This window comes from Motacilla alba, chromosome 17 (genome assembly GCF_015832195.1).
Source record: "Motacilla alba alba isolate MOTALB_02 chromosome 17, Motacilla_alba_V1.0_pri, whole genome shotgun sequence".
Classification (NCBI taxonomy): domain Eukaryota; kingdom Metazoa; phylum Chordata; class Aves; order Passeriformes; family Motacillidae; genus Motacilla; species Motacilla alba.
This window is the reverse complement of record NC_052032.1, coordinates 5,203,718-5,219,778: the sequence shown is the minus strand read 5'-3', so window position 1 is coordinate 5,219,778 and position 16,061 is coordinate 5,203,718. Positions and strand designations below refer to the sequence as shown.

The 16,061-nt window shown below is 48.3% G+C and overlaps 1 protein-coding gene across 2 annotated transcripts in view; it reads right to left on the bottom strand.

The window, feature by feature from the left end:
• Positions 1 to 1,030: 1,030 nt before the first annotated feature.
• Positions 1,031 to 16,061, bottom strand: part of LOC119709083 (collagen alpha-1(XXVII) chain-like) — a 144,007-nt gene continuing 128,976 nt past the window's right edge. For both annotated transcript variants that reach the window (XM_038156411.1, XM_038156410.1), the window contains exons 43-62: positions 15,679 to 15,735; positions 15,467 to 15,520; positions 14,516 to 14,569; positions 13,099 to 13,152; positions 11,518 to 11,571; positions 11,335 to 11,442; positions 10,852 to 10,959; positions 9,287 to 9,394; positions 7,555 to 7,608; positions 6,956 to 7,018; positions 6,506 to 6,559; positions 5,781 to 5,816; positions 5,451 to 5,468; positions 5,040 to 5,075; positions 4,700 to 4,726; positions 4,416 to 4,481; positions 3,860 to 4,028; positions 3,591 to 3,700; positions 2,668 to 2,886; positions 1,031 to 1,615 (exon numbers count right to left, since the gene is read on the bottom strand). In XM_038156411.1, coding sequence (XP_038012339.1) covers positions 1,469 to 1,615; positions 2,668 to 2,886; positions 3,591 to 3,700; positions 3,860 to 4,028; positions 4,416 to 4,481; positions 4,700 to 4,726; positions 5,040 to 5,075; positions 5,451 to 5,468; positions 5,781 to 5,816; positions 6,506 to 6,559; positions 6,956 to 7,018; positions 7,555 to 7,608; positions 9,287 to 9,394; positions 10,852 to 10,959; positions 11,335 to 11,442; positions 11,518 to 11,571; positions 13,099 to 13,152; positions 14,516 to 14,569; positions 15,467 to 15,520; positions 15,679 to 15,735 — 1,596 coding nt within the window. In that variant the 3' untranslated portion in view covers positions 1,031 to 1,468. The remainder of the gene's footprint in view (positions 1,616 to 2,667; positions 2,887 to 3,590; positions 3,701 to 3,859; positions 4,029 to 4,415; positions 4,482 to 4,699; positions 4,727 to 5,039; positions 5,076 to 5,450; positions 5,469 to 5,780; positions 5,817 to 6,505; positions 6,560 to 6,955; positions 7,019 to 7,554; positions 7,609 to 9,286; positions 9,395 to 10,851; positions 10,960 to 11,334; positions 11,443 to 11,517; positions 11,572 to 13,098; positions 13,153 to 14,515; positions 14,570 to 15,466; positions 15,521 to 15,678; positions 15,736 to 16,061) is intronic.

Genomic DNA, 16,061 nt, shown 5'->3' with positions numbered 1-16,061 from the left:
TGATACAGTACAGCTCTGATTACATCAATATTATTCCTTATATAGAATTAAAGATTACCATAATTATCCTCTTTAAAAAAAATCCTCCAAATTTACATATAGAGACTAAATTTCTACAAAACTTAACAGAACAAAACCCTTGCAAGCTTGGCTGGGTTCTGAAACAAGGTACCATCATGTCAGTCTTAACAGAGGGGCTGAGGGAAGAGTTGCAGAGCTGGGTTTAAACGTGAGCTTAGTCCAGGGAGTCTTGTGGGCAGCTCAGTACAGCCCAACTCAACCAACTCCAAAGGAGCTCTCTGAGGCTCAACACTTCTAGATGAGCTGTGTCCCTCACTCCCCTCCCAAAGCAGTGAAGTGCTGATGAATGAAAAAACCAAAAAAAGCAAATTTGCTTGTAAATTATCCCGTGAGTGATGGTGGCTGTGGTGTGAGTTGTGTTATTGACACCCATGGCCACTGAAGGACCCCTTTTAAGGTGGCTGTTTCTCTGATTTAACTGTAGAACATGATCTCCTCTCTTCCCAGAGAGATGATTCTATGGGACGTCATTTTTGGGTCTGTGGCAAGACATTGTAGCACCTTCACAACCTTAAATAAAGTCATATATATAAAATAACACACTTTTTTAAGAGCACCAGAGATTTCACAGTGAGAGGTAGAAACAAATCAGATGAGCCCATTCCCTCTCTCTATTTTAGCACCAATCTCTTCCCCTCTCCTCTTTCCATTCCCCCTTCTTTGCTTTGTGACTCTCCCCTACTCCAACACCACACCTTGAGAGGGAGTGTTGATTAAACTCATGGAAGGAGGAACTTGGCTTTTTTTTCTTTTCTTTTTTTTTCCTTTTTCTTTTTGCTTTAAATAATATAATATATATATTTTGTTTCTTCTAATATTGCACATCAAAATGCTTCCTATACACAGAGCAGCCAGATCCAACTTGCAGCTCCGCCTGGGAGACCTGATGCAGCACGTGGCTGTCCAGAAGGTGACAAGCTCTGAGAGGGAAGCTCTATTTTTTTTAATCTTTTTTTTTTTTTTTTTCAATGGAAAGAACATTTGGTAACTCAGGAACCAGACAAAAATGGGTGGGTGGGTGGATGGAGGGGGGATAAGAACAAAAAAAACCCACACGCTGCAAGTCGCTTGAGGTTTCTCTCAATGTTTTCTTTGGTCATGGAAAAAGCTTTGTGTGTGGAACCACAACACCCAGTCCCCTGATCCCTTTTCACTGCTCACATCCTGACTGATGCCTGCTTCCCCCACGTCCTTGTTCCTCCTCCTTTCAACAACTGGCTGAGTTCAGTAGATCGTGGGCTCTTGGAGACCTTGAGCCAAAGGCTGGAGCAAGAGTTGGCCCAAAAGATACAGCCCAGCTGTCTTTGCTGCAGAGAGGGGGAGAGCCCCCGTAAGGACAGGCCAACGGTGGGGTTGGAGCCTCAGAGCCTGGGTCCCACAGCTTGGTTCAGAGGAAGCAGACAGGGCCGACCTCGAGGTGATACTGCTGTCCTGGCTCGGAGGGGGGCAGGTTCTGGATGCTGACAATCGGCAGCTGCTGAGGGTCCTGCGTCCGGAAGGAAAAGAGGGTCCGGTGCCAGCGCCCGTCCTTGACCTGCGTGGGGAGGGGGGACACAGGGAAGGCTGTGAAGCAGGGGTCAGCTCCGCTGGGTTTCGGGGTGTCCCAGCGGGCTGCGCTGAGCCCGGCTGGCTCGGCCTGTCCGGGCTCCCGGGCAGCTCCCAGCCGCACGCTCCCTGAGCAAGCCTAAGGGATATCAGCTCTCAGTGATTATCAGCTCAGTGTGTGATTCCAGCTCTTTGGCTTGCTAGGTGCTGCAGGCGGACACAGGGGGAGAGAGGAGGAGCGCTCCATGAAGTTCCACAGGATTGTCTTCGCTGGCAGCCTCGGCGAAGGTCTCAGGGACAGCGTATTCCAACAAACTGGGCAAAAGCAGCTCTTTACATAGGGTACCGGGGTTTTAGGAATTGTCCAATAGTAAGGTTCAAAGGAAAGTGACCTGTAGTCTTACAGAGAGATAAGCAGGGGTCTGAAGGCAGAAAAAGGGGCTTCTAAGGTCCAGTCATCGTGACTGGGCATTTCCTACCTCAGGCTGCTGAACGCCAGGGAAGCCCTGCAGCCCTGGGCCTGCTACAGCTCAGTCCTGCTGGAAGGGAATGTGTTCCATGAGGTGTAAGCCTGAAAATCCCTCTGTGTGAGACAAGGGACTGTCCCTTGGGCTGAGCAGGGCTGGCGTGGGTTTAGAGGGCATTTTGGGGAGCCCTTTATCATGCTGGTGAAAACTGAGCTTGAGCGGTACCACCAAGACAAAGTCCTAGTGCTGTGAGGCTGAATGCAGCCCTGTGTCTCCAGACTCTGTGTGGCACCAGACAAGAGCCAGGGTCACCACCCATGGGGAGCCATTCCCCCTTTGCCATTTAACTGCTGCTATCCATGACAAGTAACTTCAGAAATTCATCTTTTGCTTTCTGTTTGAAGGCCGTCTGCTCCTCAGGAGCTGTACAGCAGCCTGAACTGGAAAATTAGTGGAGAACTGGTAAACCCAACCCTTCTCCCTTGTAGGATGAGCAGCACGGGTGTTACTGGAGCCCCAGAGCGGGCTCTGGCATTTTTCTCCACTTATTCCTCCCTCTTTCACAGTAACATACCTTGCAATCATCCGCTGCCACTTCTGGCCTGAGCTGCCCGCTGGCCTCGAACACCTGCCCGTTCCAGGCCCTGAAGCGCACGGCGTTTTCCGAGGGGCTCTCCGAGGAGCCCTCCCGCCACACAGAGGTGTTCAGGCAGTGGATGGTGATGTGCTGCACCACCTCCGAGCTCAGCAGCCGCAGGAAGTTCATCTGGACTCGCCCGATGTCAAAATCCAGCTGTAAGGTGACAGAGAGGTCACAGGGACACCCTGCAGAGGGGCTGAGGGGAGCAGGGTTAGTGCAGGGTGGGGGAGCAAAGGTCCCTGTCCTCTGCTTCGTTCTGTGCCCGTGTCCAGAGCTGCGTCTGATGTCATGAGGACAAGATGCCAACTCATTTTTTAAAGTTTTGGTGGGGACAGAGCAGGTCCTTTGCTTTGCAGAACAAACTGGAAGGTCATTAGGCAGGAGGAAAAGAAATGTAAACTTCAAACTCAATACACTTGCAAAGCAGGTTCCAGTTCATCTGCTCTGCCCAGATATTGCTATTCGTATTTTTAGTACAGGTACTTCCTCCACAAAAATCCAACAACTTCACTGGAAACTTGTGTATTTAGGCTGACCTCACTTCTCCAGGCGGCAGAAAACAAAATGCAAGAGTGACCCAAACAAAAGTCAAGTCAAATAAAGGATTTGGGAGCAGCATGTTTGTGAAATTACTGGTCACGTTAAGACTATGGCTTCCTTAAACATCACTGGAACACGGGGCTTTGTCTTGAGCCTTAGGTGTATTTTTTAACTCCTGAGAGCAGTTCTGAGTGTCACCCTAATGCTCCCCGAACCGGTGTGCTGTGTCCTTGTGGTCACTGTCCAGTGTCCTGGGACAACCCAAGCTGTGTAAATATTTGGCAGTGGGAAATGCTCTGGGGCTGGGCTGTGCCTACCTTGGAGACAGTGACAGGGCTGAGACACGTCTGGCCACCGTTGGTGAAGTTACAGATGACCTGGATGGTGTCTGAGGAGCAGCCAAGGTTTGGGTCAATCCAGTAGGTACCTGAGGAAATGCAGGATTTGGGGATTAACAAGGACGCTTCACCTTTTCTGAGAATGACAAAAGGACAGTTTTGCTTTCTTGGTGACTGGTCCCGGGGAAGGAGACCACGTGAATCAGCCCTGTGGAGGAGGCAGCCTTTGCACATCTGGGGCTTCCTACCATCGGTCATCTTCTGTTCACAGTTCATGAGGTCCCGGCAGATGCGTGCAGGGTTTTCCTTGGTTCCCAGGGGTCTTTTGATGCTCTGAATGAGGTTGCTGAGGTAGTGTAGAGTCTTAAAGATCTCTCCTCCATGGTCCAGCATGAGAAGGTCTGGGTGTTGGTAACCCTGGAGAGAAAAAAGGGTAAGTCAGGGGTGCCTTGGGGGCACTGAGTGCTGTGACCACGAGAGTTTCTACATCATTTTGAGAAAAATCAGTGGTCAAAGACAGACTGTGGTGGCTTGGGGCCAGTGAGCCACAGGCCTTGTATTGTCCCAAACAGGACATTGCTGAAATGCTGGCAAAGTCACAATGGCAAAGTCAGGAGGTCTGAAGCTTCACAAATCAGTGACACAACAGAACAGGACCTTTGCCCGCATAAATTCCAGATATTCCACTAGAACAGTGACAAATCAGGGCTTTGTATAAACCTTGTGCACACAGAAAGCACTGATAAGACCATTCCCAGTCTCCAGCTCAAGCAAAGACCAGGGAGTTAAAAAATGCCCTCGTACCTCTCTCTTGAGCGCGGTGTTGGAGTCGATCAGTGTCTGGAAAGCTGCCCCAAAGCCATCCTGTTGCTGGTGGGTGTGAAAAAAAAGGAAACTGAGATTGTTACAAGTTGAGCATGCCCTGATGCAAGAAAACCCTTCTCAATCTAAGGCTGCAGTTCAAGCACTGCTCTGCCAACAGAGCCTCCCCTGCTGGACCTGAGCGTGTGTCTTCGAGGTCCCAGCAGCACCTTGGCTCTGCAGCACTGGTGATCATCATTACAAACAAACAGAGAATGGCAACTTACAAATGAGGCTGGAACTCCTGGCGGTCCCTGGAAATCAGAGGGAAAAAGGAAGCTGGTCAGTCACTGGTGCGCAGATATTCAGCCATGGCCTTTGAAATCCCTGCTCCCGTGGAGCCCCTCAGTGCAGAGAAGTGAGAGAAGCAACAATGCTGTCTCTATAAAACTCTTGGGGATGGTTTGGACTAAAGCACAAGAAACACTGGTCCATTCACACACATGGTTTTGCATATGAGGAGGAAGGCTAAGGCAGAATTTCCACTGAGGGAACAGTCCCTCTGGAGAGTGTCATGGCAATCATTTCAGCTTGTTTCAATCATGAACTCTTCCCACAGATACATACCGGAGGGCCAGGGTGTCCTCGTGGGCCTGGAGGACCCTAAAGACAGAGTGGCATCAGTTAGTGAAGTAACTCCAGTTTTTGTTTCCATTTCTCATGTTTTTTTACCAGCAGGAATCTGTTCCCAGCTGGACTTTTGGCATCTCACAGCAGCCTGTCCCTCAGAACCTTCAAAAGAGAGGGGGTGGCCCTATTTTTCCCTGCTCTGGGTACATCTGTCTACACCTGGGCTATTCCTGCTGCATCCCTTGTTCCCAGCCCTTTCAGCTCCTCAGTTGTCACTAATGCCATGTGCCCAGGTACTCATCACATTCCAGTGTGCAATTACCCACCCTGCAGCTTTACACTTGCTAAAAGCAACTGTTTTATTTAAATACAAGATATCAATCAGAAAAAGGGATGCCAGGTACTTACCCTTGGACCTTGAAGACCCTGCAGGGAAAAAAAAAAAAAAGAGCAGAAGCTGTCAGAAAATGCTCATTACTGACCCAAAATCTCCCTGTACACCCATGTGCTGTTCCCAAGGCAAGGGCTGGGTGCTGCATGGAGATACCACAGCTGAGGACAACATGGTGAAGCGTTGCTGGGTTAAGGCAATGGAAATTTTACCAGCAGAGTGGTGTGGATGTGTGTACACATCTGTAAGCAGTGTCATGCCCTCGTGGGAGCCTGATGCACCCTGTGGTCACAGCAGAGCCCAGAGTGACTCTTGATTGTTCAGGGGCGGGTGGGACCAGCACTTACCATCTCCCCACGGCTGCCTTTGTCTCCCTTGGGGCCCTGCAAAGCACAGGAGGTGGCTGTCACTGACCAAGCACAAGCTGCCCTGCTGGCTGCTGCCCCCACAAGCTCCTTGCAAGGACTCATCTCTAACTCACCAGCTCAGGCTGTCATATTGGCCTCCCCATCCCAAAGCAAAAAGTGCCATTACTGGCTGTTCTGGCAATGTCTGAGCTCATCCTACTGGTTTTTATCTCTGCAGCCTCGGGACCAAGCTCTGAGTGGTGCCATGTCTGTGTTTTCACAAAGCACTGACCTGATCTTTCATCTGTGTTCAGGGCCTTTGGCATTTTAGGGCAGGCAGAGATTTTCAACACTTCCCAAAATCAAGTGGTTCCCAGTTTAATACATAAAAAAATATATGTTTAAATGTGTTTCCCCTCACCCCAGGCCAGGTTCTTTAGAAAATCTGGCTTTCAAAAATCTGCAATAACATTCTTGTCTTCCAGTCTATTGAAAACCTTGCAACTTCTGTGTTGCTGCTCCTCACTTCTCAGCCAATAATCTCCCAGCAACTGTCTGTACAGCCAGAGACTAAGATTTTCTGAAGCTGCTGATCTTAAAACCCATTTTGTTTTCCTGGTTACAGCAGGATTTGGGGGTTACTTGTGCTGGCCTCGAACATCTTGGATGTCATGCATTTAAACTCTTCTAAAAAATACAGGCAAGAAAGAAGTGTGGATACTTACAGGGCTTCCCGTGGGACCCTGGATGCCCAGAGGACCAATAATTCCTTCTTTTCCCTAGGAAAGAAAAGACTTGTGAGCCACCACATGGGACCTGACAGTCATTTTCACTAGGGCAGACTCAGTGAAGACTCTGAATCTTTCCTGCTTTTTTTTTTTCTTGGCGGTGGTATTTGCTGTATCTGGAATAAAAAACCATTTCCAAAGAGACAAGTCCTCACAGTGTGGTTGTCATGAGCCTTGTCAAACCTCAGAAATTCCACAAATAGAAGGATTTCAGTGTAGCTGGAGTGCTCTGAGCAGGGTGGCTGTCTCCAAGCCACCTACTGCTGCTGGGCTCAGAGGTGGTGCCATGGCCTTGAGCACTGTGCTCCTCACAGCCCCTGGAGCCTCACAGAAATGGGGGTGAAGGCAGAAAATCCTCCCAAACCCACAAACTGGAAAACCACTCACCATGAGACCCGGTGGCCCACGTGGTCCCTGAATGCCTTTGAACCCAAGGTCTCCTGGGGGGCCCTGTGAGCAAAAAATGAGATGTGAGGTCACTAAATAACCAAACCCTCTGTTTGTGCCCTTGCTTAGAGCTCTGCTTTAAGGACAGGGGTGCTGCCCTTGTCCGTGGGACAGGGAAGATCCAATTTGTTGTAAATTCTTTTCCCACTCCTGTTTTGCGAGGCTTTTACTTTTGACAGAAAACAATTTCCTCTTCACCATAGAAATTATATGGTGATAAAATGAGTCTGAATTTCAAGTCAAGGCTCTCAGGGATGCACATCAGTGTCTCAGGTGCAGATTGATGGTTGATGTTGGAAATACAAATGTCAGAAAGGGGGAAAGCAGCCACAGAATCTCTAGGGCAGCCCTTTTCCTCCAACAAAGCATATGTAAGCACACACTCATTTAACAAATGAAGATTCATAAGCTAAAGAAAGTTGGGATCAAAATTCAATTTGCACAGTTTCTGCAGAGCTGCTAGCAGTGCAACAAGTGTGGCATTACCTGTCCCCAGTAAAGTGAGAGCAGAAACCAACTGGTCCCCAGCAGCCTCTTACCTTTGGCCCAAACAGCCCTGCCATCCCTGGGAATCCTGCCTCACCGAAGTCCCCCTGCACGTGACAGCCAAGACAAACACAAGAACAAAGGACAGCAGTAAATTCACACTGACGGCTGCAGATGTCACTCAGAGATGCACCAAGAGTTCAGCAGCTCCAGAGACAGAGAAATCTGTGAGTATCCCCCAGTCTAAGCAGGACTGATGAGAAAGAAGAATGAAAATCACCTGGAGGAGGAGCTACACAAATGTCAGGCTAGAAGCAACTCACCTGATCCCTTAGATCTCACCAATGCCACCTTTTTGGCCCCAAAATGGGAGGCAAACCTAGACTATTCCTAGCAGATGCTTCTCTGGCTTGGCCCAGCAGAAGCAGGATGCAGAGCATCTACTCTGAGATTAACCTGGGAGTTTCATACTGCAAAATAACAGCCTCAAAGTTCTTTAAAACAAGCTCCTCTTTTATTTATAATACAAACTGGACTGACCTACTAATTCAAACTGTAATTTTAAACCGTGCTCATTCAAGCTGTTAAAAAAGTGCATGTTCTTACAACATAACCTCCCACTCAAGCCCAGGAAAACCATGCATGTCCCTAATTTTTTTCTATTCAACTCTGCGGGGATTTTCACTCAATTTTGAAAGAAAAATAATAATAAAATAGTTGAAAGACCATCCAGCTTGAATCAGCACATAGCATGTACTCTGAAAATAAAAAACCCACCCTGGGTAGCATGTCCTTATGTAAACATCCTCCTTTCACTATGTTGGAGATGGTCATCCTTTGATATTTTTGGGCTTCTCAGATGTCAAAATTCAAGATGATTCAACGTTTAAAAAAAAGAAAGGGGTCAAAAACCTTCACCAGATGATTCTTCTCCAGTGTTAGGAACATCAGAGACAGATAAGGCTTGTTTGGCCTTTTGGCAGGACTGTCTCACCCACCCTGACTGTGCTTTTTGGGGTGTAATACAATGGTTTGTTCACTCAGTTGTGAATGACTCAAGTGATGGGGCTTCCACCCCCTTTACTGCACAGCTGTTCCAGCGTCAGCCTAGAAACCTCACTGGTGGGAAGTTTTCCCTTGCAAAAGGCCATGAGAGTGAGAAACTGCTTGGCAAGAAAGGGCTTGGTTGGACTTGGTGGAGTGCAAGAAACTTTCCAAGGATACAGATTGATTTAACTGCCCATTTCTGGGTCCTGGAAAGGAAAATTGCCACTAACAGGGGACTAAGGTCTTTCCTGCATGAGGGGAATCAACCAAGCCTTCTTTCTAGAGGAATTTCAGGCAAAAGCACATGGGAGGTCAGAGGGGTTTAAATGCTGTGGAGTCATCTCAGCCAAAGGGACACTGCAGCAAATCAGGCAGTGACAATATGGGGCAAAGGAATGTGTCACTTGTGTCACAGAGACAAAATAATCTGTGAGACTGATCTGTGACCAATGGCAAAATGACATATGGTAGTGTTGGTCACCGCCTTTCAGCTTGAAAACTGTTAGCACAAGCTTTTATATAAAACAGCCAATCAAGTGCATTTTATTTGAGGTAGTTTGGATTCATCCTGTGCCTTGTTTCATATCAGTCCTAATCCTAACCCTCTCCTAGAATCATGCTCCAGCTGGATATGGGCTCCCCTGCACAGCCCCTCCCCGGGATGTCCACGGCTGGATCCGCACCCTCTCCTGCAGGAGAAGCCTGGGCTCAGCTCTGCTCAGCTCCACCACCACTAACCCGCTGTCCTTTGGCTCCTGGGTCACCAGGGCTCCCTGGAAGGCCCGTTCCTCCCGGTGATCCTCGCTTCCCTGGCTGGCCAGTCTGTCCAGGCAATCCTCTTTCACCCTGAAAAGAACAGGATTCAAGTCATTCCAAAGGAGGGGAGTTGAATATAACAGCACTCAGCTGAAACAGCCGTAGATGGAAGGCTGGCAGGGATGGCTCGTTGGGATAAGGAATGTGGTTCCATCAGGGGATGCCCCACATCTGCTAGGGCACACACATGGTGAGACCAAGGTGGGCATGGCTGTGTTCCCTCCTGGGCTGCCCCCAGAGCGGGAGCCTCAGCAGAGCTGTCCCACCTGCATGGGGTGGGGAGAGAAAGGGGAGCAAATGTCTTCTCTTTGCACTTCCTACGTTCTCTGTCTGCCCTGCAGCTTCCCACAATCTCTTCCCCCAGCAGGCTGGCAATTGATGATTAATTCATGGAAAATGCTGAAGGCATGCCAAGAGCAGGACTTCAATCCAGAGGCTGCAAAGCCAACATTTCCCCTGTGTTAACCCTACAACTTCAATCCAGAGAGGGCTTTCTGCCACCCAGCACCTTGCTTTGCTCCCCACCCCTTCCCCTTGCCAAGTGCCAGGAGCAGCACAAACTCCAGCTACTCAATCTGGGGCAGACTGGGAGAGAGGAGCAAAGGCGGGGAGAGCCCAGGATGGTGGAACAGCCGGAAAAGGGGCAACAAATTCCCCTGGAGGCAGGGTGTGAGAGTGTGACAAGGACACGGAGTTCTCAGTCACCTCCTGTTGTACTGCCCAAGGCAGCTGGAGGGCAGCAAGTGACAGATCAAGGGCGATGTGCTATGGAGCCCTAATTTAAATCAGATCCCAGAGCCTCTCCAAACCCAGCTGGAGTCTTCCTATTTACAGAATCCTCCTATTTACAGAGTCTTTCTACAAACGACTGAATTGTTGTGGGTCCAGTTTAGATCCTGTGGTGAGCCTGGATCAGGGCAAGGACCAGGAAGAAACCCCAAGGTCACAAAAGCAGCTTGTCCCTGCTTCCACCCAGAGTGATGTCCAAGCCCATACTGGCTCCAGTTGTTCTAACCAGCAAATATGCTAAAAACCAAGCAGCACAAATTTCCCTCCAGCAGTTCAGGTCTTGCAGAGCAGCAGAACACCTGAATCTCCTACGGAGTTGCACATTCTGGACATCCTACAGCTGGCTGTAGCAGCTCCTCTGCAACTTCTCCATGTTTTTTCTAGACAGGTTTCTCATGATGAAACACTCAAGTGTTTGTAATGTGTCTGCAGGCTCCTGAGCTCCTTTGGTAAGGGAGGAAAGGCCTCTGGGACATTCAGCTGCTGTGTACATCAGGAAAATAGATGGAGGGATGGAGGGATGGATGGAGGGATGGATGGAGGGATGGATGAGAAAAAAGATCCACAGAGCCTCCAGCTAAGTGAGAGATGGTAGCAGGAGCTGAGACTATATTAGACCTTGGAGAGCTCAAGCTCAGAGGCATCAGGCTCACAGACTGGATCACTCACAGCAGCATCTCAGGGAGCCAGAAACTCACCTTGAATCCTGGTGGTCCCTGGGCCCCTGGGAGTCCTGGCACGCCGGGGTTCCCTCTCTTGCCTGACATCCCGGTCACACCTTCTTCCCCATCATCTCCCTGCTCTCCCTAGGAAAGAAACACACAAGAGGTTATGAAAGAAAGCCCTTTCCCCTTCTGCACAGCTTCTGGGGGGCCAGGAGAGTGGTGGGATTCTGTCCTCGGCAAGAGGGGACAGGTTTGCAGGGGTGGGTTTGCAGATGTGGACAGAGTTATGTGCACGTGAGTGTCTGTCAGGCTACAACCCCACTTCATTCACAGATGTGGTCATGCAAAGGCAGCTGCTGCCTCTGTGTGCAAGTGATATGTGAAGATCTGCTCTGGGTACACGAAAACTGGAATATCCTTAGCTGGATCACATAATTTCTCCTGTGCTACCTTCCAGTTTTCCAGCTCCAAGGCTGTGTTTGCTGTCCGTGCCACAAGGCTGCAGCTGACGCTTACCAGCACCCCAGGCACGCCGTCCTTCCCGGGCACTCCGTCCACTCCAGGGGCACCCTCTTGTCCCTGCCGTCCCACCACTCCTCGAGGGCCTGGTAGCCCAAGGATGCCCTAAAATCACAAAGGTATTAGAGAAGGAGCTCCCAGACAGCATTTCCTGGCGCAGAATACTGAATTGTCACCTACCGGTGAGCCCCTGCTCCCCGCACTGCCCTGTGCTCCTTGCTTTCCTTTTTGACCCTGCAAGTAAAAATAGAGAGACATCTAAAATTGCAGCAGTTCTAGCACAGCTCCACTTGGGACTGTGACTTCAGGGTGTGCTTTTGGATAATGATTGGAAAGAGTCATATAAAAGGGACGTTTATAAAGTCAGTTGCTCCAGTGCTGGGGAATGAACTGCTATTTGGTTTTATTACAAGTGATTCTTCGTATGTCTTGAGAGTTCTAGGGCAGGAATGAATAGCTAGAAGGCAAGGACCTGCATTTTTCCTAATACAGAGCAGATGAGGACAAAAAAAGCAGGATGGACTCAAGGGAGGATTTGGTACACTGGCAAACATTAGAACAAGATGCTAAAAACCAGAGTCCTCCATCAATTCACTGACAGCAAACCCAGGACCCAGAGAATCTTCTGAGGGGGGTCAGGGGGAACTTCTCTCTGAGAAGTTACTCTGTTTTGGAAAGCTAATGGAAATTAGAAAAGGGTGTCTTCTGTCTGAAATTTGCAATGCTGCTTTGTGAATAAAGGCAGAAAATAAAAACTCCTGAGGTTTATTAGCTGTGAAAAGAATTAATTTGTGCAGAATGAACGGAAAACTCAGCCTCATCACCTTCACTAGGGCTCTCAGTGAGGTCATGTACTAAAGCACTTTTAAATTGAAGAACTCATTTTCTGTGCATTGTTTCTCCATCTGCAGAGGACCAGGCTGGCCAGCTACATAAAAGAAATATTCCTGGGGGTGCTTCCCCTCTATTCATTAGACCCAAAGGCAGTTCCAGATTGTCCATCGATAGGCAGAATTTATTTGTCTTATCACCTGGTACACTTCTTGCCAAGAAGACCTAAAACTATCTTCTGGCATTACCCCCAGTAGGGTCAGATTAAAAATGCTGACATCTGCCAAGAGAGAGCAGGAATTTGCTGAGTCTTGAGGTCACATACTTATGTTTTAGCAAATAAAGTCCCTGGTCTGTGAGAATAATTAGCAAGCTGTCATAACAGCCAGATGTGGAGGTAGGAGTAGGTGTGAAGTGCCCCAATGAACCCTGAAGGACCCATGTGTCCTGGGTTTTCTTGCTCAATAAGGACAAGAAGTTAGAGGGATTGTTCCAAGAAACAACTCCATGGATAAATGGACTCCAAACCCAGAAGGTCTCAAGCCAGAAAAGTTTATGGTTCAAGTGAAAGGGAGAGACTGTTGCCTGGCTCAGCCCTCCTTGGGGATGGATGAGCCAACTGTGGCTGGAGACAGCACAAACAGGGCACAGGAAAGAGACACAGCCCATGGCAGGGACTAAAGGCCTGCCCAAGAGTCACCCATCATGCTGGAGCTGGAACTGATCTTGATCTTCTTCAGCTCCACAAAGCCAACAAACCACTGGGCTTGGACACCCGAATGTTTACAGCCCTCCCACAAGGATCACCCCAGCCTTTCAAGGCACAGACCATAGGCAAAAATCCCACATGCTGGGCAAAACCATGAGAGTCCTCTTAATTAGATTTCCTTACAACTTGGAACACTGTAAATCCACCCTGCTGAAACCTACCACATCACCTTTGGATCCCTTTGCTCCTGGCTTGCCTGGTGATCCAGGATCCCCCTACAAAACACAAACAAGAAAAATCTGCTTAAAATTCTCTTCTGGCAGTATCTTACATGAAGTACAAAGAACAGCATTTTTTGTGCCCTAAGAACACTGACTGTATGGAATCAATTCAGGGAAACTGCCTGTACTCAGACAGGCCCCAGGGGAAAAAGGAGCAAGGAACTGTCTCCAGAGAGCATTTAACAGGGTGTCAATTGGAGAAGAAGCAACTCTGCCCCTCGCTTGGGTGGTGCCTGTATTTGTGGAAATCATTCACCACATTCCAGATGGCGCCTGGAGAGCAGTGCTGGGAGGTGGGCAGGAAGGAGCCTGTGTGCAGAAACTGTGTGCACAACGAGCAGTTTACACAGTGACTGCTGGTGCCACCTCCCTCCTGAGCACTGCAGCCCTTGCCTTGCTTTCACCTGGGGGTCAGGTGTTACCTGAGCTGCCTATGGAGTAAAGCAGAGAGGGTATTTCACTGCTCTCTTCCCCATCACATCCCTCTCAGTCTTCTCCTGGCCAGCCAGGTTGGGTTTTTTTGGTATTGGTGTCAGTGGCAATTTTGGACTAACATCAAATAAATGGTAAGGAAGGACTCCCTGCAGAGCTCTCCTTTTTCAGCTGGTTTTTGAGCCACGTTTCTAATGGACCTTTACTAAAGACAATCCAAAGTTCCTGCTTCCATCTGAATCATCTGAGGGGCTACCAACCCCCAAATAAACTACATCCACTGGGGAATGCAGCAGCTCTACTCATTTCTGGGCCATGTAACAGAGCACTACCATTTGAAACCCAAAACAGAATCTGTTGTTCTTCCCAACATCCTTACAAAGAGTGGGAATTGATTCAACTTTATTTCCCAATACAACTACATTTAATGTGCTGCTGCACTCACAGTTGCAGTAGTCACATATAAAGATCAGATGCTACTGTATATAACAAGGGAATAAAAGTCCTTCCCTTGAGTTTGGATTTAATTTAGTCTTTCACAAAATCCTTCAGTAGTTTGAGAGGAAACAACTGGCAAGAAGAATAATATGGTTTCACCTCACACTGGACCAGCAGCACATCAAATGGATCATTTCCAAGCAGACCCTTCCACTGTAACCTCCCACCACCCATCTCCTAAGATTTCCAGTCCCTCACAGACCATTCAGAAAGGATGGTTTTGGAAACAGGCACTGGGAGTGCTCCCTGTTTTGCCACCCATTTATTAGTCTCAAACATGGCTCAAAATGCCCATTCCATAAGCCTGGCTGATGGAAATGGCCACATTTCACAGCTCACCACGCACTCCTACTGCAGCCCTTCCCACCTCCCTGATTTTCCTGTGCCTGGGGCATTGGGCACCTTACAATAAAGCAGCATCTCTTACCGGTAAGCCTTGCTGCCCAGGTTTTCCTCTTTCTCCGTCAAGCCCTTCCTGACCCTTAAATAAAAAACAGAGAGGGAACATGCCTTTGTTCTTTTGTGGCAATGAGAAAGAAAAATGAATGTAATGTGATTTAAGGGGCAGAGGAAGACACATGTGTCTGTGTTCTGCTGATACAGAAATGGTGAAGTTGGTGGTGGTGCCCAAATCCTGTGGATATGCTTTGGAAAGAGGAACTGCTCATCAGCAGCTAAGCAGCAAAGAAGGTGTTCTAATGCATCCCAAAATATACACAGTACTAATGGAAGTGTACAGTTGGAGACAGCTGCCCTAGAAAATAAAGCAGCAGCACTGCTACTCTGATTAATTTAAAATCTGCTAATTACTATAATGGGTCACTCTGACCAGGTGCTTTTGAATGGAGGTAACAATTCATGGAGCCTTTGCAGATCAGCCCCAGTCAGCTGAAAATGTCCTGCAAAGAGGGAATAAGGAGCATGACATGATATTTCATAGCCCTGGTTTTGCTTTTGAGAGAAATCTTGCAAAGATTTTGGAAGTCTCCAAATCTTAAAGTCCACAGATCTCCCCATGGAAGAATCTACAGCCACGGGCACATCAGTCTTGGAATTTGTTCAGCACATGCACACATCTCTAGGATGTCTCCTTGACAATCACAGAGACCTGTGCTCAAATGGTCCTGCTCATTCTTTTAGCCTCACTCAGCAGGTGCAGTGCTGGGTGAGGTGCTGACTTTCTTGCCTTCAGCAATGTTTTTATGCTTTAGGTAAAGAAAACTGAATTGTTCCTTGTCTGAATCACAGCCACGTGCAGCAGCTGACCAGGGACAGCAGCAGGTTATGAACTGGGACTGCAGTTCTGTGGGCTGATGTGGACTGGGAGCACTTCCCCAAGGCAAACATTTTTCAATCATGCACTTGGAATAAGACTCACAGGATAACCAGTGTCTCCAGGCTCCCCTCGGTCACCTCTGTCACCAACGGGGCCCTAGAACAGCACAACAAAGACTTGAGGTGGATGTAAACAAGCTGTCACCAGCAATATCTCAATGGCTTGTGCATGTTCTATAAGTAAGGCAGCAACCCAACTAATCCACCCCTAAAAATCACTCCAGGACTGATTAGAGAAGGGATTTAACATCTTACTCTGTCTCCAGGTGGTCCTTGTGGGCCTTCTACCTTCCCATCATCACCTTGTTGTCCCTGTGAGTAAAATGTTAGTATTAATATAAACAGCAGATTTTAGAGCAGATGTGTCTGTACAGACCCAACCCAGTCCTTCTATTTCATGGGAAGTCAAAGCCTCTGTTGAATTTACTCCCTCTTCATCCAAAGAAAGACTAAACAATTTTTTTTTGCTGTTTGTTTCACTGACTCTTCACGTTGCTTTCCTGATTCTGGTGGTTGTTTTTCCCTGGTCTAACTCTCCTCCTTAAGTAACCAGGTGCAAAGGGTTATTTTCAACAACTCCTAAAACTAAGCAAGCAGGATGTAATTACAACAGTATGGGAAATAGCTCTCTGCCTCTG